Consider the following 25,818-nt stretch of genomic DNA (forward strand, 5'->3'; position numbering starts at 1 on the left):
CCTGTCCCCATGCTTTTGGGTTTGAGCTTGTGGGTGTTGTCCCAGGATTGGGATGGTTTCTGTGTGCATGTGGTTGGCTTCCACAGATGAGCCCATGAGCTCTGCTTACTCCCTGCCTTATCTCTGCCTTGACCTTCATACCTCGTTGTGCAATCGGATCTGAAGCCGGGTCTGTAGATTTTTAGTTCTCTCCAGTATTTCCTGTCCCCAGATCCAGTGATGGGTCAGGTTTGGCTTTTAGCAACATGTACAGCTCCAGTGTGCTGCCCTGAGCTGGCAGTTTTCCCTGTAATTTCTGCCATTTGGAGCATGTGAGTGCTTCCATCCTTCGCTCTGCATCTCCTTCCACGTGCAAGTGCCGTGTTTCAAGCCTCAGATCTTTTAGCCATGCCTGAGGAGACACGTAGGCTGCAGAATGGTTGTGAGTTAAGGGAAGCCAAGGAGCTCTCACAAGGGTGCTTGTTAAGCTCTTCTTGTCGTTCAAGGGGACTGTCCCACAGGCCATGCTGCTGTTTGCAGCCCACTTGGCCAAGGGCTTTGTTTTGGTTGTCACCTGCAGTGTAGGCAAGGCAGCCTTGGGTGCTTCAGCCCTGAACCCAGCACCATTGGCAGCCTGGGCAGGGGCTGGGTGCAGGATGAACTCTTGAACCACCCGAGCTGCTCTCACTGAGGCTGGCAGAGAGGGCCCAGCGAGGAAGGAGCTGTTGTTGCTCCTTGTGCTGCTCCTTCTGGGTGGATGGATACAAGATCTCACGTGTCACATCAGCCAGCTGAGCTTTCTTCTCTTGCACTCAGGCATATTGGCATAGACATGTTCCCAGCTGTCTGGTGTCTTTTAAGAAATGCCTTTGCTCTTCCCCATTGCACATAGATTTGTGTCCCAGCAGCAGGCTGGGGCCAGGAGAGCCCAGTCCTGGATACCCCATCACTGTGACCACCCTTATCTCAGCTGGTCTGGCTGCAGCTCCCTTTCCCTGCTTGCCTGAAGGCTTGAGGGGATGGAGATCAATGTATTGGTGTTATATAGAGGTTGGAGATCAATTTATTGGTGTTATATAGGGCTTGGAGATCAGTTTATTTGTATTTTATTAGTCACTGGGGTGTTGTGGGGGCAGCCTTTGCCTCTCCTGGGCCAGTGTGCAAGCCTTGCCCTATCTTGGCCACGTGAGAAATAGGGGAAAGTTTTGCAAAGCTCAGTGGTGACTTAGGAGGCAAAGTCTGTGTCACTCTGGAAGCTGAGACTTTGACCCATGAATCACTTCTGAAACTGCCCGTGGCTGCCAGCAAGAGCTCCCAATTCCTCTGTGCTTGCTGCAGGCTTTGGGAAGCTTTTCCAGGAGCATCTCTTAGCTGAGGCAGCTGTTGTTGCTTTCAAACATCTGTTGAAATGATTTGGATTTTCATTAGGATAGCTGATCAATTCCTGGCGGCCTCAATGAAGATTGTTTTGCTCTCCCACCTGCTGTGGAGGCTGCCAGCTCCCTGGAAGGGAAACACTTTCATTCAGGCATTGCTGAGTTTCAGCCTAACAATGCTCAGCATCACAAAGGTGCCACTGGGACGTGTTCCTGACAGGGAGGGAAACAAGCACCAAAAAACCCCCCAAAAAGCAGAGAGTTGCTGTTACCAGAGTGTGTGAGGGCAAGTAAACAGCCCAAACCACCCAGGGTATCTGCCAAAGCAGCGGGTGAGGAAGAGCAGCCGTGTTTCCTGTTGCTGGAAGCCTGTGTTGTCATATCCTCACGCAGCTATTTTCAGTTGCTTGTTGTTTTCTTCCTGTGGTTTGAGGTAAAAGCAGAAACCTCAGGAGTATGGGGAGCTGGAGCACCTTGTGTTGTGTGCTTCTTGTGCTGCTCCTCCTGGGAGGATGGATACCTTGGGGTGTGTTGTGTGCTGCCACCCAAAAACCAAACCTGTGCCTTCAGCAGCTGGGGAAAAGCTTCTTGTTCTCCTCTACAATTGAGTTATGGAGAGTTTTATCCCCTCCCTGGGGTCAGTGAGTGTCCTAGAAAGCTGGTGCTTCTTGCAGTATCACTGCCAGTGAGAGTCTTGCAGTGGCTCTGTGTGTGAAGCAACTGAGGGGCCAAGAAAGGGTCGTTGTGAGATCCCAGGTGATGGGTTACAACCCAAACTTCTTGCCCCTCACCCTGGTCTCAGACCCACGAGGGGCTGCATGGTTGCTGGTTGGCTCCCTGAGCTCACTCAGAGGAAGGGCTGAAACATTCCAGCCCTTGGAGGGGATTTTATTATGAGATAAAGATTGTTGCTTATTACATGATAAAGGTCAGGATCAGCTTTTCTCTGCTTAGTGCCTGGGTTTATCTGTCCTTGGCATCTGAGAGGAGTGGTGGGAAAGCCCCAGCCTTGCTTATTAGTAGGGTGTCTTTTTGCTGAGGAGGGAGGCTGACCATGCTGAGTGTGAGGCAGGGAGGTTTATTTTATCTACTGAGGAACAGTTAAATCCATGGTTTACAATCTCTGCCCTGACTTTAATGACCCAGAGCAGGTTCCCACAAACACAGCACAAAGGGGAACGTGCAGCTGATAGCCAGAGCCCTCCGAGGTGTACAGTGAGTACAGAATAGGGATAAAATCAGTGAGATGGGGAACCCTTCCTCCAGGCAGATGTTCCCATCCTTGCTGCTCTTTGTTTCTCTGAGGTCTTGAGGAGATTTTGCAAGTAAATAAATGCTTTCAGTTTTCAGAGCAACAAGGAGAACTAAAACATCTATTCTGTGCTTGTCTTCTCAGCAGAAGGTGTGAGAGAAGCATATCTGACCACCAGATGTTCTCCTGAGCCTGCTCAGTTGCAAAGACCAAGGCTTGAAGATGTTCCTCCTACTTCCCAGCCTGATGGTAGGACTGTGCAGGGCAGCTGGGAGGAGTTTCTCATTACAGGGACTGGTTTCCTCAAGCTCTTTTGATAGATAAGAGGTGATCAGGGCTGGAGAGAGGTAGCTGGCCCCTGCAGAATTATTTCTAGGGCAAATAAAGACTGTCAGGACCCATCTGTGGGGTAAGATGCTGTGGGAAATGGGAGCTCCCGAGCTGTTTGCTCCTTTGCAGAAGGAAAGAGAGGATTCAGGCACTTGGGAGACCCACTTTTCTAGGTAAGGGCAAGGAACTGATGCAGTGTGTTACTCTGGAGAGGACAGTGGAGGACTCTCATCCTTAAAAACATAGAGCTTTTGAAGGGAGCCCATTTATTGGAGCAGATGGGATGAGAGGTGGCAAAAGATGTGACAGGACTTGTGTCACAAGGCTGATGTTGAGCAGTGGCTTTATTTACAGGGAGAGGACAAGCTTAGAGCATGGGAACAGCCACTGCAAATGGTATAGGGTGAGGACATGGGGTTTTGGCTCCTCATCCCCACGTTGCTTTGGTCACTGGGTCTCAAAAAGCTGGGGAGAAGCTGTGAATCAGCACAGGAAAAATGAGACCTCTTAGTAGCACTGACATTTCCCATCTGGTGCACACTGAAGGCTGACCATTTGCCTCACTGCAGCATGCCTGTTTCTTTGGTGTCATGTGGTTGTGTAACTGCTGAGTTTGCCCCATTATCTGCCAGGGCACTTTCTGCCTGTGGCAACGTTTTAGCTCCTTTATACCACTGTAATGTTCTGTAGCTTTTCATTTAATATAGACCTCTTCATTTCATGCTTGAAATAACACATTTGACAGTTGGAGGGAGTGTTTCTACAGGGGAAACAGCTCTCTTGTTGGTTTAATATTAAAACAACCAAGGGGGAGATGGCAGTGGCTCGGTGGTTGTGTGGCAGTGGCTGGGTGGTTGTGTGGCAGTGGCTGGGGTGTGTTACAGCCATCCAAAGGAAATCTCTGGGGTACTGGTTGAATCCAGGCTCAGCATTGGTGCCTGGCTCTGGAAGTGGCCTCCAGAGGGGCACTGAATGCCAGGGATGATTGGGACGGTGGGAAGAAGGGAGGGAGTCTGACAGATGGGGATGATGCTGTGGGACTGGCTTTAACCAGAGTTGGTTTTGCTTGCAGGTCCTCTGTGCTGTGACAAATAACACCAGGCCCAGGGGGAGGAGTGGACATGGTGCAGCATCCTTCTTGCTGCAAAAGAGGATTTTGTGGAACAGCTGTTCTCTGTAGCCTCCTGAAGTTGAATCCTTGTCTCTGTGCTCTCTCTGCCTTTGCATCGCTCCCTGGGGCTAATGATTCCTACGGTAATAGAACAGGCTAAAATCTCCTGCTGTGCTTTGGCACTTGTGAGGTCCTTGGCTGCCTCATCCCCAGAGGTGAGTCAGCTCTGCTGTCTGGCAGTGGCTGGGGAAGCTGGAGGGGCAGCTCTGTGGCTCCAACCCTGAGCTGTTTGACTGAGGGTGGGGGCTTAAGTCTGAGTCACAGGCACGGCTCGGGAGCAAAGCCAAAGTGCAGCCCCTGTCCATTCAGGCCCTGGGCTGGATTTTTACCCATCAAGTAATGCTTTACACTGTGTATTTCTTAGATGGCTTTAATCACACATGAAGGAAAACCAGCTAGATATACAAGCTGTGAATCTGTCATCTACAAATCCCTCTGTTAATGACGGTGGCTGTTTGTGGCTGTGCTGGCAGTCGCCTCCCGAGCATGGAAGCAAGTAAAGACCATCCTTTCAACCTTCCCCTGCAGAATGGCTTCAGCCAAGCTTGGGGCTGTTGTTCAGGTTGCTTTTTTTTAGCTTCCATTTCTGGGCCAAAGGCTCAAAGAAGAAAGAGATAGGTGAGATGAGAGCACAGGCTCCAGCGAAGAGGAAAGAGCAGGCATATGTCTGGGTGTAGTCATACAGCCACCCTGCAGGAGAAGAGATTGCTATTAAAGCTGTTGGATTTTTCTCACTGAAAAATAACCCTCTTTGGGGAGGTGGGTGGGAAGCAAAGGATGTGTGTTCTCACTTAAGAATCCCTCAGATATTTTCTTTCAAGTCTCTTAACTCCTCAGTGCCTGCTGCTGTGCAGCCTTTACCTGGCCAGTTGGGGCTGTTGCCATTGGCATAACAGGCAGACTTATAGGTCATTCCTCCCAGAGCTGACCTCTCCTGATCCTCATAGTGGACATGGCTTTGAATTTGATTGAATTTAACCCCTAACTACTACTTCTTTTTTTCCAGTTGCAATAAATGGGCCAAAAGGAGCTGCTGCAGCAGATGGAAGATCCCATCGGGCTAATGAGATGACTTGCATGTGTTTGCAACATCTGGGTTGCAAACTCCAGATGCTCCAGCTTTGCCTTCTTGTGAACAGGCCCAATTTAATGCAACCTGTCTAATCTGAGAGATCCCAAGCCAGGAGTTTGATGTGAACTTGCTTCAAAGCAGCTTTGCCAGCACTTAAAAGGAAAGCCCTAAATTGCATCGAGACTCAGGAATGTGCAAGGAGGAAGGTCACCTTTTAAAATGACCTTGAAGTGTTTACTTCTGGCATATCATCTTGTGTCTAGAGAATCATTTTAAAGGTGGGTAAGTCCTCTGACTCAAAAATATCCAAAGTGATGGGAGTTGCTGCTGCAGGTAAGAAGAACCTTACTATAGCCCTCAGTCTGGCCTGGGCCGGCCGGGAGCCTGAGGTGGGTGGCAGCTGAGCCAGATAAAATGCCATTCCTCCAGTGGCATCCATGGACTTGCATGGTTTACACAAATGGCACATCTGGCCCAAATTTGGGATTCTCAAAACCAGGAAAGGAAACAATAGAGTCCCCAGAGAGTCCAGTGTCAGCCGTGCAGGAGCGATGCTGCCGCCGGCCCTGCGAGCGCCACGGCTCTGGCCGGGAAGGAAACAGGGCTGGTAACACCTGGGGACGGGTGACAAGCCAGAGATACTGACATTGTCCTTGCTCTACATTTCCACAGCTGCAGGAGGGGTTTATAAAGCAGAGGAGAGGCTGTGGGCTGCTTTGCTCGACCTTGTGCCTTTCCCAGGGAGCTGCAGCTCGTTGTTTCCCTGGGTGCTGCGTGAGCTGCAGCACAGGAGCTGGCTGCAGGAAAGGGGATCCCATGGTGCTGGACCTGGGAGTGTGGGTGGCTCTCCCATGACCCTGATGTTGTTGCAGATTCATTCTCCAAGGTGGGATCTGTTTTTGCTCTCTGAAAGTCTGTGGGATCTGGCCAGGAGGAGGGCTGCTAACGTGCTCATTTGTAAGGGGGACAGGACAGAGGGCTCCAGCTCTGCAGCTCAGGTTTATTCACATGATTTTTTCAGTGTCCTTCTGGTTTTGTTTTGTTTTGTTTCTATAAGCCCTGCCTGGTGCTGAAAGAGCAGCATTACCTCCTCACACAGCAATCACCTTCTGCTGCATCCCACCCCAGCCTTTCAAAGCACCCACAGTGTCTGTGCCCCCACTCCTCGTCCTAAAAAAGAAATCACTCCTGCTGCAGAAAGCTGAATTAGAAGCTCATGATATGCAGCCTCCAGCAATGCAGCAGTTTTGTAAGCAATGCTGGTAATTCTCTGACACCTGAGTGGTCCAAGCTAAATATCCATGGCACATGCTCATGCACAGGCTGTGATCAGGCTGTTGAAACCGAGCTGCTGCTCTGCAATCAGGGGTTTGGTTTATTCCTGCTGCCCAGAGTAGCAATGACTAGTTTGAAGATGCATGTCAAATTCAGGTGAGAGCATCTAAATGCACGTGCCAGCAAAGCTTTGTAATGACTCCATCCCCTCCCCTTTCACCACCCAGATTTCCTGGGGCTGCTGTTTGTGTGCTGGTTGCTGGTTTGTAACTGGTGATGTGCTCTGTGTTGCTCTTGCACATGGGGTTAATGATTTATACTGCCTCACTAAAATAAAACCTACTCTCTTTTTTTCCCCCTAGCTTTCTTGCAGCTGCCAAAATAACGTTTGTTGTGTCTTGTTCTGTTTTGGGTTTGAGGTTTTTCCAGCACAGCAGGAGCACCCAGCAGTGCTGGTGGCTGAGGAGCTGTGAAAGAGCCTCTTCAAACTCTTCACCTCCAGCTTTTGGTTGGGCTGGCTGCCTACAGATTTAAGTGCTTTTAGTTAAACAGATTTGCAGGTAAGTCACTTTCCTGTTGCATTGCAAATAGGCTTTGTTCTGCTATGCAAAAGAAGCATTTTTAACCTTTGTGGTGCTCATTATGCCTTGGAGTTTGCTAACACTGTGATTCCTAAGTCAGGGTTTTGGGGAGTCAGCAGCAGGCAGAGGCACAGAACCCCAGGGTCTCACACAGCAGTTCAGTCTTTTTCTGGACCCTGCAAGGAGCAGATGCTTTTGGACACTTGGGAGTTAATCAGTAGCTTCTGGCCATACTGGGTTTCCATGATTAACACAGCTGTATGGGAAGAGAAATGATCTTGGATCACAAACCTAGATCCTGAACTCTGAACGTCTCCCTCTCGCTCTGCCCACGGGGAGATGGATCAGCCAGGTTTTGCTTCTTGGCTTTATTTGCCTTTTATTTATGCCACTGGTATGAAGAAGACTGATTTCTGTGGAAGGCTTTTTGCTGGAAACCTGCTTGCTTTACAGAATGCAGAGGTGCTCAGATGGTGAGTGGTGAGCACCTCCAGAAAGCAAATTGCTTCCAGTGAGCAAAGAGAAATAGGAAGCCTGTGAAGGTGTAAGTGCTGTGATGCATGGGGAAGAGCTGGCCAAGTTCCTTAGCTCTTCTCATACTGTATGTGACTGGTGAGGAATTTACTGTGGTGGTTGGACAGGGATTTCCTTCTGGTGGACATAGATCTTGTATCAGCAGAAGAGGCCTTGGCCAGTGTAGGTGATGTGTCACGGTGACAGGGTAAAGCACCCTGGCACTGAAACACTTCCCTTGCTCAAAGCTGCCCCCACATACAGAGTTTTGCCAGCCTAGGAACACTGATGAGGGAAATCAGTTATTTCACACACCTGCAGCACCTCAGACTTTTCCACAGAGCTGGTGTTTACAGACTCCTTGGCAGCTTTGAGCAAAGTGCCTGTGCAGGCTTGGGCAGCTGATGGCAGAGGGCAGGAAGCAACAGTGGGAGAGCAAGTTGCCAGGTTTCCTTCAGGATGCATTTGCTGGGTGAGTGACAGGACATTGTTCACTCTGATGCTTTACCTTGCAGCTTTTTCTAGTTTGTTTGCATGGTGAGGGCCCAGGAAGAGCTCAGACCTTGTTTCCAGCTCAGGGTGTGGCTAAAGGGTCATCAGGGAAAGGAAAAGCTTTTTTCTGGCCTGGATGTTTGGAGGAGAAGTCCCTGGCTCATAAGCAGAGACTGGAGACTCCAAGGGCTTTAACTCTGCCAGATACTCACAACTGCTTTGGTTTGCTGGCAGGGAGAGAAGAGGAAAGGCTTATCTTTGTGCCCAGGAGCTCTCGTGACTGAGCTGTGTAATCTCCTTCAAAACAAGAGATTACTGAGACTCCCCTGATGTTTCAGTGCCTCTGCTTGGTGGGACTGCTGCTGAGCCTGTCCTTGCTTTACTTTCCTCTCCTTGCCTCCCCTCCAGTCCCTGTGTTCCAAGTTCAGTGTTATGATGCTCTCTTGGGGGTACAACCCATGGTAGTGTGGTTGTTCTGCTGTGCTCAGGGTTAAAGCTTGCAGGGGGGATTAGCCTTCTCTTTTCCATGCAGTTATTTCCCCAACTGCTAGTTGGGTTTGGCAAATCCATGAGCAAACTCTTGCTTGTGTGTGAGGATAATGGGTGCCTGGGGCAAGTGCAGAGTCCTGCAGCCCTTCCAACCATTCCCATCCCATCTGGGATTTGGGGTAAATTGCTGCAATACTCTTATTTGGGTTTTTTCCCCCCCACTTGGGCTGAAGAACCATCCTGGGGTGCTGAGGTAAGTGAAGCAGGAGCATGTTTTAACACTGCATGTCTGCAGAGGGCATATGCTGTACATAACATGGTTGTTACCTGCTAGAGGAGGTCCTCCCACAGCTGTTATCCCAGCAAAGAAGGAAGCAAACCCCAGGTAGCTGTGGAGTTTCTCAACACCCACCAGATCTACCTGTTGGTAAAACCAAAGGCATGGTTATGGGAGGGGCCCATGTCAATGCACAGGAACAAGAGAGTTGGTTGTGTTTCCTCTTCAGCTGTGGTTTGGAAAGGACTTGGCAGCTCTAGGTCTGATCCAGCCTGGAATCTCTTCCTTAAAGCCAACATGGAAATTACTGAGGTGCTTTTCCTGCCTCCCAGCTGCTTGGGCATCTCCTGAAACTAGTAATGCTGCCAAGAATGCCAGAAATGCCAAATTGTGATCATGCCTCCATGGAGAAGAGATTTGGGGGTCTCCAGTGGCTCACTGGAGGGGCATTTGGGGCTCTCACTACAAGAAGGACACTGAGGGGCTGGAGCACAAGGGTGCTAGGGAGGGACTGAGGGAATGGGGGTGTTGAGCCTGGAGAAGAGGAGGCTGAGGGGAGACAGCAGCACTCTCTGACACTCCCTGACAGGAGGCTGCAGGGAGCTGGGGGTTGGGCTCTGTTCCCCAGTAACGAGAGGAAAGGGGCTCCAGTTGCCCTAGGGGAGGTTGAGGTTGGGGCTGAAGCAGAACTGTTTCCAGGGGATGCCCAGCCCTGGAGGGATCCCAAAGCTGTGGGGCTGAGGTGCTGAGGGCTGTGGGTCAGTGCTGGGCTGGGCAGGGTGAGGGCAGGGCTGGGGCTGCAGCAGCTTCAAGGGCTTTTGCAACCAGAATGACCTTCTGAGTCTGAGATTCAGCCTGGAGGGAGGAGCCCTCCTCTCACAGGGCTGCCACAGCCCAGGGGAGTTCAGCTTTGCCAAGGGGTGTGGGGGGATTTTGGAATCTGTTGGAAGTGCCACCTGCTGTGTTTTCTAATGAAATCTCCTACTCACCAGCACAGGGAGGACCAGAGCCATGAACCCACCAGAGAAAACAGCAAAGGCCACGGTGTAGGTCATGAGCAGGGGGAAGGTGGTGGCCAGAGGACAGAGCAGGTTGGTGATGCCACTGAGGACAAGGTAAGTCACATGGTAGTGATACTTCTTGGTCCAGTTCTTGTCGGCAACCCAGCCCGAGAGCAGCTGGCTGACCATCTCTGTGATGCCTGGGGGCAAGAGGACTTCACTGCAGCCTCAGACACTTTCTTTTGCTACTTGTTTGCTGCTTTGCACTGTGTTGCTCTGACACATCCCAGCCCCAGCTGCCACTGGCTGTGAGGAGTGACCAGCAGGGCTGGCAGTTCCAGGCACCTTCAGCCTGTGGACTTTTATTTCTTTACCTGCTCTTGCCAAGTGCCTGTGAGTGCCCCAGAGTGCTCTGTGAAAGCTCAGTTTAGGGCTGTGCACTCAGGGGAAAGCACTGACATGCCCTTCAGTGAAAACAGGGCAGATGAGCTTGAGGAAAAGCAGGATGTTCATATGCTCAGGAGATGGAAGTGTTGCTAAAGGAGGACAGAAAGCCCAGCTTTTCTTACTTAAGGCTCAGCAGAGTTTCAATATTGAGCTTTTCCACTTCTCTGTGTTTTTATGAAGGGCAGGGCAGTGCTCACTGGCAGCTCAGATCCTGCTGACCACTGTGTCCCCCTGCCTCTGAAATCAAATGTCAGGTCAATTGCTGCTGTCTGCTTCGAGGTGCCTTGACAGCAAGCAGCATTTCTAAAGGTTATACAGCAGTGTGGAAGGAGAAGTTATTTTTGTACAATAAAATACTGAATGATGCTGAGGCTGGAGCTGCTTTCTTACCCCCTGTGACTTTAATCCCTACTTATAATCAGGCATGGGTTTGGTTTCTGGGGGGTTGTGGGTTGCTTTTCCCCTCTCTTGGAGGTGAATGTGCCAAATCCAAGTGGCCAGATCCAAGTGAATGGTGTGGGGTTTTTTCTTCCTCCCCTGTACTGGGTTTTTCTCTCTGCACACATCCCTGGCTCAAACAGGGGCTCTGAGCACTGAGTGGCCCTGCATTCCTGTGGGTTTGAGGGAAGCAGGGATGGTGGTGGGAAGACAAATAGCACCTATGTAATAGGAAGCTTGTGTGTGTTTGGTGCAGTGAGGATGGGGGATCTTCTAGCTTAGGTTGAGAGAACCACCCACCATGTGAGAGTGACTTTGTACGAGTACAGAAGGCGACACTATATTTACATGAGGGGGTAAAGGGCTGTGAGCTAAACCTCTGCCATGAAGAGTTATGCTAGGACATATGTAGGACTATTTCTTGGCAAGATTTGTGCTGCTTTTCTTTCCTGTTTTGGTATCATTGTAATTATAAATGGGTTTAAAGAGGACTTTTGCCTACCAGCCACTGCAATGAGGTAAGAGGCATCCATGCTGCTTATGCCCAGTGTCTTGGCTCTTGCTACCAGGTGGAAGATGGGCACGAAGTAGGCCAAGTGGCTGAACAGAAAAGACCAGGTGAAAATGAAGAATATGGGATCCTTCAGTGGGGAGAAGTCCAGGAGAGGCTGTGAATGTTCTTTCTTGCTCAGGGGAAGGGGTTTGTAGCTTTCCTTGGCCTCAGGGGCTGTTGGTGGCGAGCTGCTGGCCCTGGAGGGTTTCTCGAGCCTTTCCAAACCACACACATCTCTGCCATGGGACCTCAGGGGTCCCTCTGTGCTGGGAAGCTCCTGTGCACTGGGAAGCTGGGTCTCCCTGTGAGTGGTTTCACCTGAGCATCCCTCAAGGGCTTCTGGATCCTTCTTTGCTGTCAGAGACCCACGGTGTTGCTTCGTCGCAGGGGAGCCGGGAGGAGGCTGAGTGCTGACGGGCCACAGCAGCATGCTGGAAGGCACAAGGTTCAGCATGATGCCTCCAAAAATGAGCAGAGCACCTGAGGGAAGAGAGAAGATGTCATTCTTGGTGTGGGCAAGAAGGAGCAGAAGGGAATGATCTGTGCAGAACAGGGTGTAGCTTGCATTGAACAAGGGGAGAGCTCTGTAAGGAGGACGTGGCTTACAGGAGCTTTCATTCCTGGTTTGCTCTCTGGAAGCCCCTCTGGCTGTGATGCAGGGAACAAATCCAGAGCTACCTCTGGAAGATGGGAGTTGGGTTTGTTTTCCCTCATTACATGTGGAGCTGGGGGAGTGCCCAGCCCTGCAGGGATCCCAAAGCCGTGGGGCTGAGGTGCTGAGGGCTGTGGGTCAGTGCTGGGCTGGGCAGGGTGAGGGCAGGGCTGGGGCTGCAGCAGCTTCAGGGGCTTTTCCAGCCCCAATGACTCTGTGTGAGGGACCTTCAAGATGGCCTGAAGCAGTGCAAAGTAGGGATTTTCAGTTTTGCTTTCTCAGGTCTCTGCTTTGGCACTGACTTGACAACTGTGTTTCGTCATTAGCAGCCTGTCCCCAGGCTGTCCCAGAACAGGCAGAGCTCGGTGCCTGCAAGGTTAATTCTTACAAAGAGCCTCTTATCCTGCCCAGCCAGCCTCTGAGAGCTGCTGAGGGGGAGCTCAGGGGTGCCAGTCTCACCTTGCCAGCCGTAGGACTGGATGAGGAGCTGTGTGAAGGGCGCGAGCAGGAAGGTCAGGCCCATGCCCGAGCGGGCGATGGCGTTGCAGAAGGCCAGGCGGGGCCCGCAGCGCTTGGCCATCATCACCGCGGCTGCCTGGTACAGGCACGAGAACCCCAGCCCTGTGAGAGGAGGACAAAGGAGGTGGCTGTGCCCAGGGAAGGTGGCTGTGCCCAGGGAAGGTGGCAGTGCCCCAAGGAGGTGGCTGTTCCCCAAGGAGGAGGCTGTGCCCAGGGAAGGTGGCTGTTCCCCAAGGAGGAGGCTGTGCCCAGGGAAGGTGGCTGTGCTCCAAGGAGGAGGTTTGTGCCCCAAGGAGGAGGTTTGTGCCCCAAAGAGGTGGCTGTTCCCCAAGGAGGTGGCTGTGCCCAGGGAAGGTGGCTGTGCCCAAGGAGGAGGTTTGTGCCCCAAGGAGGAGGTTTGTGCTCCAAGGAGGAGGTTTGTGCCCCAAGGAGGTGGCTGTGCCCCAAGGAGGTGGCTGTGCCCAGGGAAGGTGGCTGTGCCCAAGGAGGAGGTTTGTGCCCCAAGGAGGTGGCTGTGCCCCAAGGAGGTGGCTGTGCCCAGGGAAGGTGGCTGTGCCCAGGGAAGGTGGCAGTGCCCCAAGGAGGTGGCTGTTCCCCAAGGAGGTGGCTGTGCCCAGGGAAGGTGGCTGTTCCCCAAGGAGGAGGTTTGTGCCCCAAGGAAGGTGGCTGTGCCCAGGGAAAGTGGCTGTGCCCCAAGAAGTGGCTGCTTCACAGTGTGAGCTTTAGGGGCTCCAAGTCATGCCAACCCAAGCTCATTGTCCCCACAGTGGAGCTGCTCTGAGGGGATTTGTCTCCTTCTCAGGGGATTCCCAACCCCCCCTGGACACGTTCCTGTGCCCCCTGAGCCAGGGGAACCTGCTGTAGCAGGGGCTGGGGCAGCTCTGCAGGGCCCTTCCAGCCCCCCTATGCTGGGATTGTATGAGAGGTCTGTGCCTGACTGAGGGGCTGCTGCTCACCCAGGAGGAGGCCCATGGAGATGCAGAGGAAGGGGATGCTGCTGGCCTGGGTGCTGAGCAGGCAGCCCCCTGCCACCAGCCCGGCCCCGAGGACGGAGATCGGCCGCTCGCCCAACCTCCTGCACAGCACAGACACCAGCGGGGCTGGAGGAGACAGGAGGGACAGGGTCAGGCTGAGAGGTGCAAATGCTGCCTGGGGGAGTGGGGGGACTTCCACTGGGGTTGTTCATCTCATGGCCCAGGAAGGGCTCCATGTGCCACCTTCTGGGGGAGTTGGGTGGACAAGACACTCGGGATGGGTTAATGTGCAGCTGAGAGCCCTTGTCTTGGGGCTCAGGGGAGGGGAAGAAGTCAAAGGCCAAACTTTCAGAGGTCCTGAGCCCAGTGCCTAATGCACACCATGCTCAGGGGCCACTGGTTGTTCAGCAGCTGGCTTGCTGGGAGGCAAGAACATGGGTGTTAGGGGGTAAAGGGCAAGAGGAAACGGCCTCAAGTTGGCCCAGGGGAGGTTGAGGCTGGAGCTGAGGCAGAACTGTTTCCCTGAGAGGGGTGTCAGCCCTGTGCCAGGCTGCCCAGGGAGCTGGGGCAGTGCCCAGCCCTGGAGGGATCCCAGAGCTGAGGTGCTGAGGGCTGTGGGTCAGTGCTGGGACTGCAGCAGCTTCAGGGGCTTTTCCAACCAGAGTGATTCAGTGTTTCTGTGACACACAATCCCCATCCTCGGGCTCAGACACGTGTGGGTACCAGCCCTGCAGCAGTCTGGGATGGAAACAGCATCTGCAGAGCATCCTCAGTGCTTCTGCCATCACAACCCATGGGCTGGAGGCTGAAGTGCTGCCCCAAAGCCCCAGGTGCCAACTCACCCCCCAGGAAGCGCAGGGAGGACATGGTGGAGCCGATCCAGCTGACCTGCTCCGAGGAGCCGCCCACCTCCTCCCGGAAAGCCACGAAGAAGATCCCAAAGGTCTTGAGCATCCCCATCACAAGCACATTGACCTGAGTTGGAAGCAGACAGAAGTGAGGGAAAAGCTTTTCCTTTCTGCTTTTGCTGTGTAGGTGAGTTGCTGTGGGAGGAACACCCTGGGGGCACCTGAACTGCTGGGGGTGTGTTGGGGGAGTGTCAGCAGGGTGGGCTTGTGGTGCCCACTCTGCAGTTGCATCTTAACAGACCCTCAAGCCAAAACCCAACCCCATGCAAACTGTCTTTTCCTAAAGGAAAGGGACAAAGTAACCCTGGAGCCCAACTCCTGGCGTTGTGGAACTCAGTTATTTTGGTTTTGATGCTGAACAAGATGATGTGAATGGGTCTGGGCACTGAGGAAGTCACTGGGAGCTGCTGAGGCGTTGAGCAAAGCAGGGATGGGCTCCAGCCAGTGCAGGTTCCCAGGCCTGGCCTGGCCATGGGGGCAAAGGACACTTGGTGTCCTCAATCTTAACTCTCTCTCTCCTCGCTGGGAGCTGCTGGTTAATGATTGGTGAGTTGCTCTGGGTAGAGTGGGAGTGGGCAAAGCCTTTTCCCCTAGCTGGGGGATGCCATCCCTGGTGAGAAGTTGGGGTGTGTGGCACTGAAGCCTGTGGCGTGGAGAATCGGTGTCTGTAAGTGGTGTGGAGCTGCCCAGCCCTCATGGGAGAGAGCAACAGAGTGTGTGTCCCGAGATGGGACCTCAGTACTGTTACTGAAGGTATAAGACACCCCTTTGAGATCTGGCAGCTCAGCTGTGGTGTGTTGGAGTAGGGAAAAGTCATTGCAAGCTGATTTTTGGCTCTGGGCTGCAGTTCAGTTTTGGGCCCTTCACTACAAGAAGGACACTGAGGGGCTGCAGTGTGGCCAGAGCTGGGGAAGGGGCTGGAGCACAAGGGGGCTGGGGAGGGGCCGAGGGAATGGGGGTGTTGAGCCTGGAGAAGAGGAGCCTGAGGTAGGGGTCGGTCTCTTCTCCCCAGGAATGAACCATACAAGAGGCAATGGGCTCAAGTTGCCCCAGGGGAGGTTGAGATTGGAGCTGAGGCAGAACTGTTTCCCTGAGAGGGGTGTGAGCCCCTGTGCCAGGCTGCCCAGGGAGCTGGGGCAGTGCCCAGCCCTGGAGGGATCCCAGAGCTCTGCACCAGTGGCACTTAGGGGCTGGGTCCATGCTGGGCCTGGCAGAGCTGGGTGATGGTTGGACTCTATGGACAGTTGCTTTCTGCCCTTCACTCCATGGGCTCAGCCTGGCCTGGCCTCTGCTCCCTGGGAGGGAGACTCAGGCCTTTCCATGTGCCCCAGCTGCAGGAGGGTTTGGTTGGGTTTGTTCTCTGCTTACCAGGAAGAAGTGAAACACCACTCCCCAAGCCCACCCTGCGCCAGCAGCTTTGGTGTCTGGGCTCTTGGCGGCTCCCTCCAGCTCTTCCTCCTTCCTTTCTCCTGCCAATGAGAATTTGAGGACACTTTGTCACCTTGTTCTGTTGCTGTTCCAGTTAAAAAGCTGTTCAGGGAGGCATCAGCTGCCTCTGAGCCCTTTCCCCCCTGGCTGTTGGTGAGGAGGGCACCAGGCTGCTGCGTTCAGCTGGGGAGGGTGGGTGAAGCTCGCAGCAAGGTTTTTGCCAGCAGATGTGGAGCAGCACCTTGTCTCTGCCTGCAGACAGCTTCAAATCCTTTCTCTTTCCCACCAAGTTCCTGAGGGCACCCAGGCACTGAGGGTTTGGGGTCAGAAGCCCCTCGGTGCTGCTCAGGGCAGGCTCAGGTTGGTTTGTGCTGCCAGTCGGGGAATCCCCGTGTGCCTCCATGGTGGGGCTGTCCCTGGAAGCTCTCCCGGCCCCATCCTGCTCTGCTCAGCTCCCTGCCATCCTCTCCCCCCGGCCCACGCCTCTGGCAGGGGCAGGATCCTGCCCGGGGCGCAGCCGGGTCTGGTCCTTACCGCGGTGCTGCCACATGCTGCCACGTCCTGCCCGGGGCTGGCACACGGGGATCGGCTCCTCATCTGCTCCAGAGACCAAATCCCCCCTTCCTGCCTTGGCACCCCCAAAACCTGCTCCTTGTGCCTCCAGCGGGGACGGGACGGCGCCTGCCGGAGCCGGCGGCTGAGCGCAGCTCGCCGGGCACAGAGTCCCTCCCCTTCCCCAGCCGGGAGCAGGAAACCCGGCGCTCGCCGACCTCAAACCCTGCCGGGAGGAACGCGGAGGGGAGGCTGCGAGGGCTGCGGCTCTTGCCAGGCGTGGAGCCGAGCAGTAGGTGGCAATGGTGGGCTGCAGCTCAGCCGGGGAAGCTGCCTCAGCCAGGGCTCAGCCTGCAAAGCTTTTGGGTTTGCACCTCATCTCACATCATCATCCTCATCATCCTCATCCTCAGCTGCACCAAGTCCCAGGGAAATGCAGCCTCGGGCTTCTCCCTGTTTCTGGCACTCCCATCACCATTCCTGAGGTGGGATGAAGCTGGTGGTGGGGAGCTCTGCTCCCTTCCCTCGGCAGAGCAGCCCCTGCTGCAGCCCCCAGAGCAGCCCAGGCTCTACCAGAGGAGCTTTCCCTCTACTGAGGCCTTTGCTATGTGCATTAAGCTTTTATTTCACTGGAGTGGTTTTTGCAGGGAGGGTGGTTGAAGGGCTGGGGGCAGCAGCATCTGCACTTGGAGCTGTGAGACACACAGAAGCAGCTGCTGGGGCAGGTTCTCAGGGAAGGAGCCTTGTTGCAGGGTTTGTTTCCCTGAAGCCTTCACAAATGCCTGAATTTGTGAGGGTGTTGCCAGCACCCATGGACAGCTCACACAGGGAGCAGCACCAACAGACCTGACCTTCACTCCAAGGGGCAGTAAGTGAGTAACTCAGGCCCAGAATGTTTAACTAGAGGTTAACTCCTGGGAGAAATTCCTCAGGAAGTGTTTGTAGCTTTTCTGCTGGAGGAGCTGCAGGAATGCCAGGCTGTGTGCACTGCCCAGAGAAATGCTGATGAAGGGACTGGCAGAAGCTCCTTCACATGGTTGGGAAACAAGGCAAAGCCAAGGGCAGCTTTCACAGCCAGAGCACAGAGAGGCAAAGGTGAGGGGGGTTGTTTTGCATGTCATTTATTGGTTTATCCAACAAGTAAAGCCACACACACACCATAGTGTCTGATCAGTACAGGAGCTGAGTGACCCACGTTTCATCCTCAGCAGTACAAGTGCTAAAATGTGAGTTGGAGACTCTTGAGAGCTGCACAGGAGCTGTTAAGTGGAGAGGGAGAGGCTGCAGCCCACGGTACTGCAACCACCTTCTGTGCTGGAGCTGCAGAGGAAAGGGGTTGTCCAGGGAGGAGGAGCCAGGCTGGAGGTGGGAGTGGAGCTGCAGAGGTTCCCCGGGGTCAGGATGCCAGCTTGTGCACTGCCACGGTGATGCTGTCGTGCTTCTGGATCATGATATTCCTGGAACACAAGTGCTGAGGCAGTTTAGAACAGTGGAGAGGAGCTGCCCTGGCTGGGAACAGGACAGGGCTATTGCTCAGTGCTGGCTGCAGCACCCCAGCTCTGCTCTACACCCCCTCAGTCGCTGCATCTCTTCTGCCCCCTACCAGGGAGAGGGCTGGAACAGTCTTTGCCAACCACACTGACTGGCTACAGCGTGGCCTTTGTTACCCATGAGGATCCCAAGTGAAGCAGCACAGAGCTGCAGTAACCAGCAGCCCCTGAAGGGATTCCTACTGCTGCTCCAGCCCCTGCTCTTTGAGGTCATAGAACCCCCAAATGGTGGGGGCTGGAAGGGCCCTGTAGAGCTGCTCCAGCCCCTGTTACAGCAGGTTCCCCTGGCTCAGGGGCACAGGAACGTGTCCAGGTGGGGTTGGAAACCTCCTGAGAAGGAGCCTCCACACCCTCCCTGGGCAGCCTGGGCCAGGGCTCCCTCCCCTCAGCACCAAAGGAGCTTCTCCTGGTGTTTCACAGGAACTTGTACAGTTGCAGCTCTCCAAAGCAGAAGCGCTGCTGCTGTGGGGCTTTGCCTGTGAGGAGGGGCCGAAGCCCCGGGGAAGGGCAAGGAGGGGAGGGAGCTGCGGGGCTGGAACTCACCCGCTGTCGGACTCCAGGCACACGACGGGCGTGTCGGTGGGATCGGCCGTCAGCCTGGCCGCCTGCTGCGCCAGCACCGAGATCACCCCGGCGTGCTCATCCGACAGCGTGCCCCGGCCTGCGGCGGGGAGACGCGCTGAGCCCCGGCAGCCCCGGCAGCACGGGCTGCGTGTGCGCGCCGCTCCGGCCCGGCCCGTTTCACTCCTGACGAGCCGTTGCCCTCAACGCCCCAGTTCAGCGGCAGGGAGAGCTGGGCCCCGGGGCTGCCGGGACGCCGAGGGGGTGCCGAGGAGGCCCCGCGGACACCCAGAGGCTGCGGCACGGCACAGCGCGGCGCTTTCATAGCGCGGCGGCCGGGACGAGGCCTCGTACCCCCGAACGGGGATCGGGCCGGGCCGGGCCGCGGCTGCTGCGCCGTCCCCGGGACGCCTCGCGGGGCCCGGAGGGGCAGGGCCCGGTTCCCCCCGGTACTCACAGCCCAGGTTGAGCCCCTGCGAGTCGGTGCACAGGACGCCCACCACGGACGGGCTCTTCATGCTGCGGGGCGAGACAGCGGCCGTGAGCGGCGGCGAGGCCCGGCGCCGCCCCCCGCCTCCCCCTCAGCGCCGGGGCCGCTCCCGCTCCCGAGGCCGCTCCTGAGGCCGCTCCCGGGGCCGCTCCCGCTCCGTACGTGTCCTCCAGGTGCTGCTCCAGCGTCCCCTCCATGGCGCCGCGACCCGGCCGCGCTTCCGCCCTTTCTCGCCCGCGCCTGGCAACGGCGTCACCCACGTGACCCGCGCAGACGGTGGCTCCGCTGGGCCAAAAGGCCTCGGTGCGCGAAAGCGCCCGCGCGGCTGGAGCCCGGAGGAGCCCAGGGGATACCCCGGGAGGATGCAGAGATGCTGCTGAGCGCGGTGCCCCGTGACAAGACAAGGGCTGATGGGCATCAGCTGGGGCACGGAAAAGCTGCCCTTAAACACCAGGAGAAGCTCCTTTGGTGCTGAGGTGAGGGAGCCCTGGCCCAGGCTGCCCAGGGAGGGTGTGGAGGCTCCTTCTCAGGAGGTTTCCAACCCCAGCTGGACACGTTCCTGTGCCCCTGAGCCAGGGGAAGCTGCTGGAGCAGGGGCTGGAGCAGCTCTGCAGGGCCCTTCCAGCCCCCAGCATCTGGGGATTCCCTGACCCCGCGGGTTTGGGGTGCACAAGTGATGCTCAGCCTGTTCTCCGCCCGCAGCCCCGGCCCGGCTGCCGTCGGGAGGTGACGGAGGGTGGGAGGTGATGGATGGTGGGAGGTGACTCAGGGTGGGAGGTGATTAACGGCGGCAGCTCCCGATGGATCGCGGCTTGTCACGCTGGGAAATGAAAATGCGATTGATGGGCCCGGGGAGGTGAAGCGGCGTCTCCCGCGGCTTCTCCGCGCATTTTGCTTTCCCTTCGGTTGAGCTGGGAACTCCGTCCCCTGCCCAGCGCTGGATCACACCCTGCACTCTTGCCTTTTCTGAGCTCTTTTCTCCCCTCGCCCCTGGACAGCAACACGGGGCAGAAATACAATTGTGGCCCATGAAAGCCAGGCAGGGGCTGCAACCCCCAACCCAACAGCATCTTCTCAAGGAAACCTCCCCAAAGCAGCCTCTCCTAAACCCTCCCTGCCTGCAGCGCTTCTGCTGGGTTTTGGGGAGGGTTGGGATTAATTAATTCAAGCCCAGGTGGAGGAAACTTTAGTGGAGCAGCAGAACAGCTGCCACATCAAAAGAGGAGCTGGGCTCGGGGCAGGGAAATGCCAGGGCTATTTTTAACTAATTAAGTAGCTGATTTAGCAGGGGACTGATACTCTACAAAAGAAACTCAACAGAAAGGCTGCATGCCTCTGATCAAACCCATATTGCACACCACAGCCCATCACCTCAGGCCGTGTTTTCTCTCTGGGGCTGAGCCCCTTGTCTGCTTCCAGTCCCTAATTTACCCCTGTGGATCAGATCTGGCAGGGAGCAGCCCCACAATCAGGCTTAGGGATGTTTATTGCTTCGGGGGAAACGGCAGAAGGGACTAAACAAGTCGTTAGGTGAGGAGCCTGATTCTACAGGGCTGGGAAAATCCTGTTTGCTTGGTCAGTTGGAAACTCAGCTTCATTTTGGGAGGAAAACAAAGTGTTTTATTTCCTGCCCTTGTTGTGCAAAGGGTCTGAGCCACAGTCTCTGCTTGCAGGGCCCTGGCCAGCACGGCTGTGGGCTCTGGAAGGTTCTGGGTGAGTCCAGGCTGGACCATGGGAGCTCAGGATGATGCACTGGCCACAGAAGGGAGGGACAGCTTTAATGGAGGTAGGGGGGGTGGTGTTTTATTTGTTTGATTGGACTGGACTCCCAAAGAGGCTGCAGAGGATGAGGAGGGGCTGATGAACAGCCCCAGCTCCAGGGGATGTCACATCACAAAGGCTGCAGAGACCTCTCGCCTCTCTCTCATCTGATCCATGTGGCTGTGGGGTCCCCCAGCCCTGGGCACGTTGGGGTGTTGTCTCCTGCATCCTCCCAGCATGAACAAATAAAAAAGCAGCTTTTCCTGCCTCCCTCATCACTTCAGCAAAGCCCTGGTCTCATTCCCCTGAGCTCCCAGGAGATGCACTTGGAGCCATGGGGGATATATTTCAAACCATAAATCAACACATTTGCACATTACATTCAGATTCAAACACACTCTGAGGGAAGATATTATCCCCCACCCTCTGCTGCCTTTTATTCTCACAAATAAATGCAGGCAGGTCTCAGTTCCTGCAGGACATTTATCACAGAGCCCCATTATCACACATTGTGCTGAGAACAGCCCCAACTTCATTCTGGTGTTTTCTTTTAGCTAAATGATCACAAATTGCTAACTCAATTCCTGAGTTCACCTGTCAGGGATAAAGATGGGTACAGAGGTGTGCTTGGGAAGTCCAGCTGTGTTGGCTCAGCTGAAAAATCACGCTGGGTGCTGGCTGTGGGTGGCAGAGCTGGGAGGGTTGGGGCTTTTTTTCCCTTCCTCGGTGGTTTGTGAATATTTCTCTGCCACCATTAGGGATTCAGGTCTCATCTGCTTCTGAGATCATGGAGGTGGGGGGGGAATAGCCCAAGGTGGTGGAGCTGGAAGGGGTTTATATAGGGCTGGAGGTGAGAGGCTGCTGCAGAGTTGAGCACTGCAGGGAGGCAGCTCCTGCCCTGAGACCATGAGCCACCTCCTGCAAACCCTCTGCTTCCTGCTGCTCGTCAGCTCCTGCCCCTGTGCCGTCATCACCGGGGTAAGTGTCACTCCCCTCCCCCAGCCGGGCAGATGGGCGTTGTTGACGTTATTTTGGGAGGTCAGGCCAGAAGCAGTGCCTTTTGCTGTTTGCTTTGGGGTGATTTGGTTTGCTTGGGGTTCCCCTCCCCATCTGATTGTTCCTCCAGCACGTGGGTGCTGTTCCAGCCTCTCCCACACGGGTCAGCTGCTCTTTCTGCTTCCCAGGGCCAGCACCAAGGCAAACAGGGCATTTTAGGAAGTTTGCCAGCAGGAAATAGATAATTTAGCCTTATGCATGTCCCCCAGAGCATGTTCTCAGCTGAGACAAAGGCTCAAGCACCACAGGTTCTTTCTCTCTCTCCCAGATTCAGAGAAACTATGAAAAGAGGGCAGGGGGAATGGCAGGATGCAGAGGATGATGCTCCCCTGTTGTGTTGGGCGAGTCCCATCAGTTCTTCTTGTGCTGTCAGCCCAAAGTCAGGAAAATGAGTCAGAGAAGGAGTCAGGGATGCAATGAGTTGCTCAAGTGATGGCCAGCACAGCCTGGGGAGCAAAATGGGACCTGCTTGGTGCTGAAGGTGCCCAGTGACAGGACAAGGGGTGATGGACATCAGCTGGAACACAAACAGTTCCACTGGCACAGGAGGAGCAAGTCCTTTGGTGCTGAGGGGAGGGAGCCCTGGCCCAGGCTGCCCAGGGAGGGTGTGGAGGCTCCTTCTCAGGAGGTTTCCAACCCCACCTGGACACGTTCCTGTGCCCCTGAGCCAGGGGAACCTGCTGTAGCAGGGGCTGGGGCTGGAGCAGCTCTGCAGGGCCCTTCCAGCCCCCACCATTTGGGGATTCTGTGAAGCTCCAGCATCCCCAATCCAGCCTGTGCCCTGCCCAAACCCTCTCCAGCTTAACCCAGCACATCAGACCTGGGAATGAAACCCCCTTCTCCCTCAAATCCCCACCAAGGGGTTGCACCCAGCAGCTTGGCTTGGCCTGATTTCTCCACTGGCCTCCCCAAGAAGAGAGTTAGTGACGTTTTCCCAGGCTGGTCACGCTGAGCCACCCCGGTCGCTGTCCCCAGGCCTGTGAGCGGGACCTGCAGTGCGGCGCCGGGACCTGCTGCGCCGTCAGCCTGTGGCTGCGGGGACTGCGCGTCTGCATCCCCCTGGGCCGGGACGGCGACGACTGTCACCCCTCCAGCCACAAGGTACCGGGGGGGATGCCCCGGGCTGGGACGGGGGGAGGGCGCAGGGACCGGCGAAAGGGCAGCGAGCTCGATGCAGAAAAGCTCCATTAGAGCCCTGGGATGGTGTCGGGGGGTGGATTCGGGTTCTCCGCGTCCTCGGGATGCCCCGTGGGTGCTGCAGAGCTCGTCTCGGAGCCTGGTGCAGTCATTTAGAGCCAAACACAAGCCGCGCTGCTCCAAACGGAGCCCTAAATGCTGTGCTGAGCGCGGAAAAGCCGCAGCCGGATCAGCCCCGGGTCCCGCAGCCGGATCAGTGCCGGGTCCCGCAGCCGGGCTCAGCCCCGGGTCCCGCAGCCGGATCAGCGCCGGGTCCCGCAGCCGGGCTCAGCGCCGGGTCCCGCAGCCGGGCTCAGCCCCGGGTCCCGCAGCCGGGCTCAGTCCCGGGTCCCGCAGTGGGGCTCAGCCCCGGGTCCCGCAGCCGGATCAGTCCCGGGTCCCGCAGCCGGGCTCAGCGCCGGGTCCCGCAGCCGGGCTCAGCCCCGGGTCCCGCAGCCGGGCTCAGCGCCGGGTCCCGCAGCCGGGCTCAGCGCCGGGTCCCGCAGCCGGGCTCAGCGCCGGGTCCCGCAGCCGGGCTCAGCGCCGGGTCCCGCAGCCGGGCTCAGTCCCGGGTCCCGCAGTGGGGCTCAGCCCCGGGTCCCGCAGCCGGATCAGCCCCGGGTCCCGCAGCCGGATCAGTCCCGGGTCCCGCAGCCGGATCAGCCCCGGGTCCCGCAGCCGGGCTCAGTCCCGGGTCCCGCAGCCGGATCAGCCCCGGGTCCCGCAGCCGCCGTTCCCCCGCCCGCGGGATTTAGCGGCAGCATCCTCGCCCCCGGGACCGAGCCGCTCCCCGCTCCCGGATCGATTTCACACGGTGTCCGTGAGATTTAATGCTGCTGCTGCGGCTCCTGCTCGCACGAGGAAGGAGCGAAAGGGCTTCAGAGGGATCAAAACCTAATTTCAGGTTTATCCCCGTTAAACCCCTGAGAAGAGGCGGGGATTTGCCCGGAGCTCTCGCACTCTTTGATGGGGGTTTGGTCGTGGCGGAGCCCTGATGCCCTCCCCACGCTTCTCCCGCATCTCTCGTGTCTCCCTGCAGGTCCCTTTCTCGGGGAAGCGCCAGCACCACACGTGCCCGTGTCTGCCCAGCCTCAGCTGCTCCCGGTTCCTGGACGGTCGCTACCGCTGCTCCGGCAACTTCAAAAACATCGATTTCTAGGGCGATGCTTCTGTCTCTCCATGTCAGCCCCCAGCAGCCGTCTCCTGCCCTCCACGCAGCCGCAGGCAACCTTAGCAGTGCTTTTCCAGGCTGGACCGCGTTGTTATGAGCTAAATGTTATGAGAGGAAGCTGAGGCATGGTCAGGTCAAGCTGCTCTGACACTTGGCTTAGCAAAGCCCAGCCCCAGCCTGGAGCAGGACTCAGCTCCAGCATCCCTTGCAGAGGAGTGGCTCAAAGTCCCAAGGTGGTGTCTGTATGTGTTGGATGCCACCAGGCAGCTTTCACCTCCCTCCTTGAGTTCATACCATCAAAATCAAGGGTGATAGGACTTGGGAAGAGTGAGATGCTGAGCACCCAGCAGCCAAGAGCTTCCTCCCGTGGTTTTTATCCTTCACGGTAAAACTGGGGGGTGGGGATGAGCAGCATCACTTTATGAGCTGAAGCAGCAGCAGGGCTGAGCCCAGGGTGCTGCTGGAGCCCTCACTTGAAGCCATTTTCCCATGGTTCAGTCGTGTCTGAGGAAAAACAAATCAGAGGGGCAGAAACTTCCCTTTGTGGGAGTTTCATCAGTTTCCCTGCAATTCCTACTGGATAAACCACTTCTTCCCCTTGTGATCCTGCCTGGTCAGGTCTTGTCAGCCTGTTTGTTCCTGGGAGCAGCACTTGGAGCTGGTGAGGGATGGGCTGATCTAGCTGGCAGTCAAAAGGATCTCAGATAGCCATGGGGATTTAAGAAATGGGTTTTCCCAAAGTTGGAGCAATGCCATGTGTGTGGCAGAGGCTGAAGGGCACATGTGGGGCTTTGGGAAGCAGGAGAATGTTTTCCAGCCTCAGCATCTGCCTGGGGTTCAGGCACTGTGTGAGGTTTGGGAGCCTCTCCTTGTGTTTGAGCTCCAAGTTCTGTCAATTTGCTTTGAGTTCTCCCCTTAAAAACACATTGTGGGGGAAAAAAAGCTGATGTATCACTTGAGCTTCTCTCCTGCTCCCTCCAGCAATGCCCAGGGAGAATAAATCCAAACAAACAAAGCAAAGAGCTGCTCCTGGGAATAAAGAGAAAGCAAATGTAGAGCTGCTCCTGGAAAGCCCTTGAGGTTTGCTGCTGGGGGCCCTGGAACTCTCCTGTGCTCTGGGGCCTCAGTCTTTGCTGGGGCTTGGTGGGTTTTGGTGCTATAGCAGCAAGCCTTTCTATCTCTAAAGACCCCCAAAGGCTGGTTGTGTTGTCACAGAGAGTAAAGTGATTCAGATCTGGTGTTTGATGCTGAGTGAAAGCTTCCCTGCACTTGTTCCTTCCCCAAAGAATGTTGTAAACTCATTGACAATAAACCACTGCAGTGCTTGGGCTGATGTGATTTAGGGGTTTATTTCACATGTGGTGCTTTTCATCTGCCAGGGAGGAGGCCTGTGCTGGGGAGGTTTTTGTGGTCCCCATTGCTTGACACACTGTGGGTTGCCAAGGACAAAGGGATGCCAGAGCAATACACAGAGGGGGAAAAGTCAGGGGGAAAAGCACAATGTTTCATAAAACTGTTAAAAAATGGACAGTTCCCTGCTTTGGGTTTCTGTGATTGAGCTGCCTCAGTTCATGGGCTGCTCCTGGCCTTCCCACCAGCTCAGAAACCTGCAGAAAGGGGAGGAGGTTTCTTCACTTGCTTTTTAGACACCTGCCCAGTGGGAAACACAAAAAGAAATGAAACCCCCAGACCAGCTGCTTCCCAACCTCCCTTCCCATTGCAGGGAGGAGTCCCCAGGGCTGAGGGGTGGGAATTGCTGCTCTCCTCATGGCAT

General features: G+C 55.8%; 3 protein-coding genes and 1 long non-coding RNA gene across 5 annotated transcripts; 2 read left to right on the forward strand and 2 right to left on the reverse strand.

The window, feature by feature from the left end:
- Window positions 1–4,015: 4,015 nt before the first annotated feature.
- On the forward strand, window positions 4,016–10,617 carry LOC133627526 (uncharacterized). Its single transcript, XR_009820262.1, has 3 exons — window positions 4,016–4,263; window positions 5,115–7,015; window positions 9,800–10,617. It is a non-coding gene; the product is annotated as an uncharacterized LOC133627526 (long non-coding RNA).
- On the reverse strand, window positions 4,463–16,449 carry SLC16A4 (solute carrier family 16 member 4). Of its 2 annotated transcripts, XM_062013362.1 has the most exons (9): window positions 16,262–16,449; window positions 15,668–15,768; window positions 14,234–14,366; window positions 13,374–13,517; window positions 12,358–12,519; window positions 11,196–11,726; window positions 9,797–10,008; window positions 8,858–8,951; window positions 4,463–4,798 (listed from the first exon to the last, which is right to left on the reverse strand). In XM_062013362.1, exons 1-9 carry the CDS (start codon window positions 16,275–16,277, stop codon window positions 4,644–4,646), a joined length of 1,548 nt encoding a protein of 515 aa, XP_061869346.1. In that variant the 5' UTR covers window positions 16,278–16,449; the 3' UTR covers window positions 4,463–4,643. The 2 variants fall into 2 exon arrangements, with proteins under 2 accessions (XP_061869346.1, XP_061869347.1); XM_062013363.1 differs by lacking the exon at window positions 13,374–13,517.
- A 935-nt stretch (window positions 16,450–17,384) lies between these two features.
- Window positions 17,385–19,141, reverse strand: LAMTOR5 (late endosomal/lysosomal adaptor, MAPK and MTOR activator 5). Its single transcript, XM_062013620.1, has 4 exons — window positions 19,043–19,141; window positions 18,848–18,909; window positions 18,373–18,490; window positions 17,385–17,736 (listed from the first exon to the last, which is right to left on the reverse strand). Exons 1-4 carry the CDS (start codon window positions 19,075–19,077, stop codon window positions 17,676–17,678), a joined length of 276 nt encoding a protein of 91 aa, XP_061869604.1. The 5' UTR covers window positions 19,078–19,141; the 3' UTR covers window positions 17,385–17,675.
- Window positions 19,142–21,547: 2,406 nt separating this feature from the next.
- Window positions 21,548–24,336, forward strand: PROK1 (prokineticin 1). Its single transcript, XM_062013742.1, has 3 exons — window positions 21,548–21,619; window positions 22,673–22,798; window positions 23,913–24,336. The coding sequence occupies exons 1-3, from the start codon at window positions 21,548–21,550 to the stop codon at window positions 24,030–24,032; spliced, it is 318 nt and encodes a 105-aa protein (XP_061869726.1). The 3' UTR covers window positions 24,033–24,336.
- The last annotated feature ends 1,482 nt before the right edge of the window (window positions 24,337–25,818 follow it).

This window comes from Colius striatus, chromosome 22 (assembly GCF_028858725.1).
Source record: "Colius striatus isolate bColStr4 chromosome 22, bColStr4.1.hap1, whole genome shotgun sequence".
NCBI lineage: Eukaryota > Metazoa > Chordata > Aves > Coliiformes > Coliidae > Colius > Colius striatus.

Coding starts and splice junctions, on each gene's coding strand:
- PROK1 (XM_062013742.1), top strand. CDS start 21,548: ATGAGCCACCTCCTGCAAACCCTCTGCTTCCTGCTGCTCGTCAGCTCC. Junction 21,620..22,672: donor CCTGTGCCGTCATCACCGGG/GTAAGTGTCACT, acceptor CGCTGTCCCCAG/GCCTGTGAGCGGGACCTGCA. Junction 22,799..23,912: donor GTCACCCCTCCAGCCACAAG/GTACCGGGGGGG, acceptor GTCTCCCTGCAG/GTCCCTTTCTCGGGGAAGCG.
- LAMTOR5 (XM_062013620.1), bottom strand. CDS start 19,077: ATGGAGGGGACGCTGGAGCAGCACCTGGAGGACAC. Junction 18,910..19,042: donor GAGCAGCACCTGGAGGACAC/GTACGGAGCGGG, acceptor CTCGCCCCGCAG/CATGAAGAGCCCGTCCGTGG. Junction 17,737..18,372: donor TGCCTGGAGTCCGACAGCGG/GTGAGTTCCAGC, acceptor CTTGTGTTCCAG/GAATATCATGATCCAGAAGC.
- SLC16A4 (XM_062013362.1), bottom strand. Junction 14,367..15,667: donor TGGTGTTTCACTTCTTCCTG/GTAAGCAGAGAA, acceptor CTTCCAACTCAG/GTCAATGTGCTTGTGATGGG. Junction 4,799..8,857: donor GGGAGGACCTCCTCTAGCAG/GTAACAACCATG, acceptor CTTCTCCTGCAG/GGTGGCTGTATGACTACACC.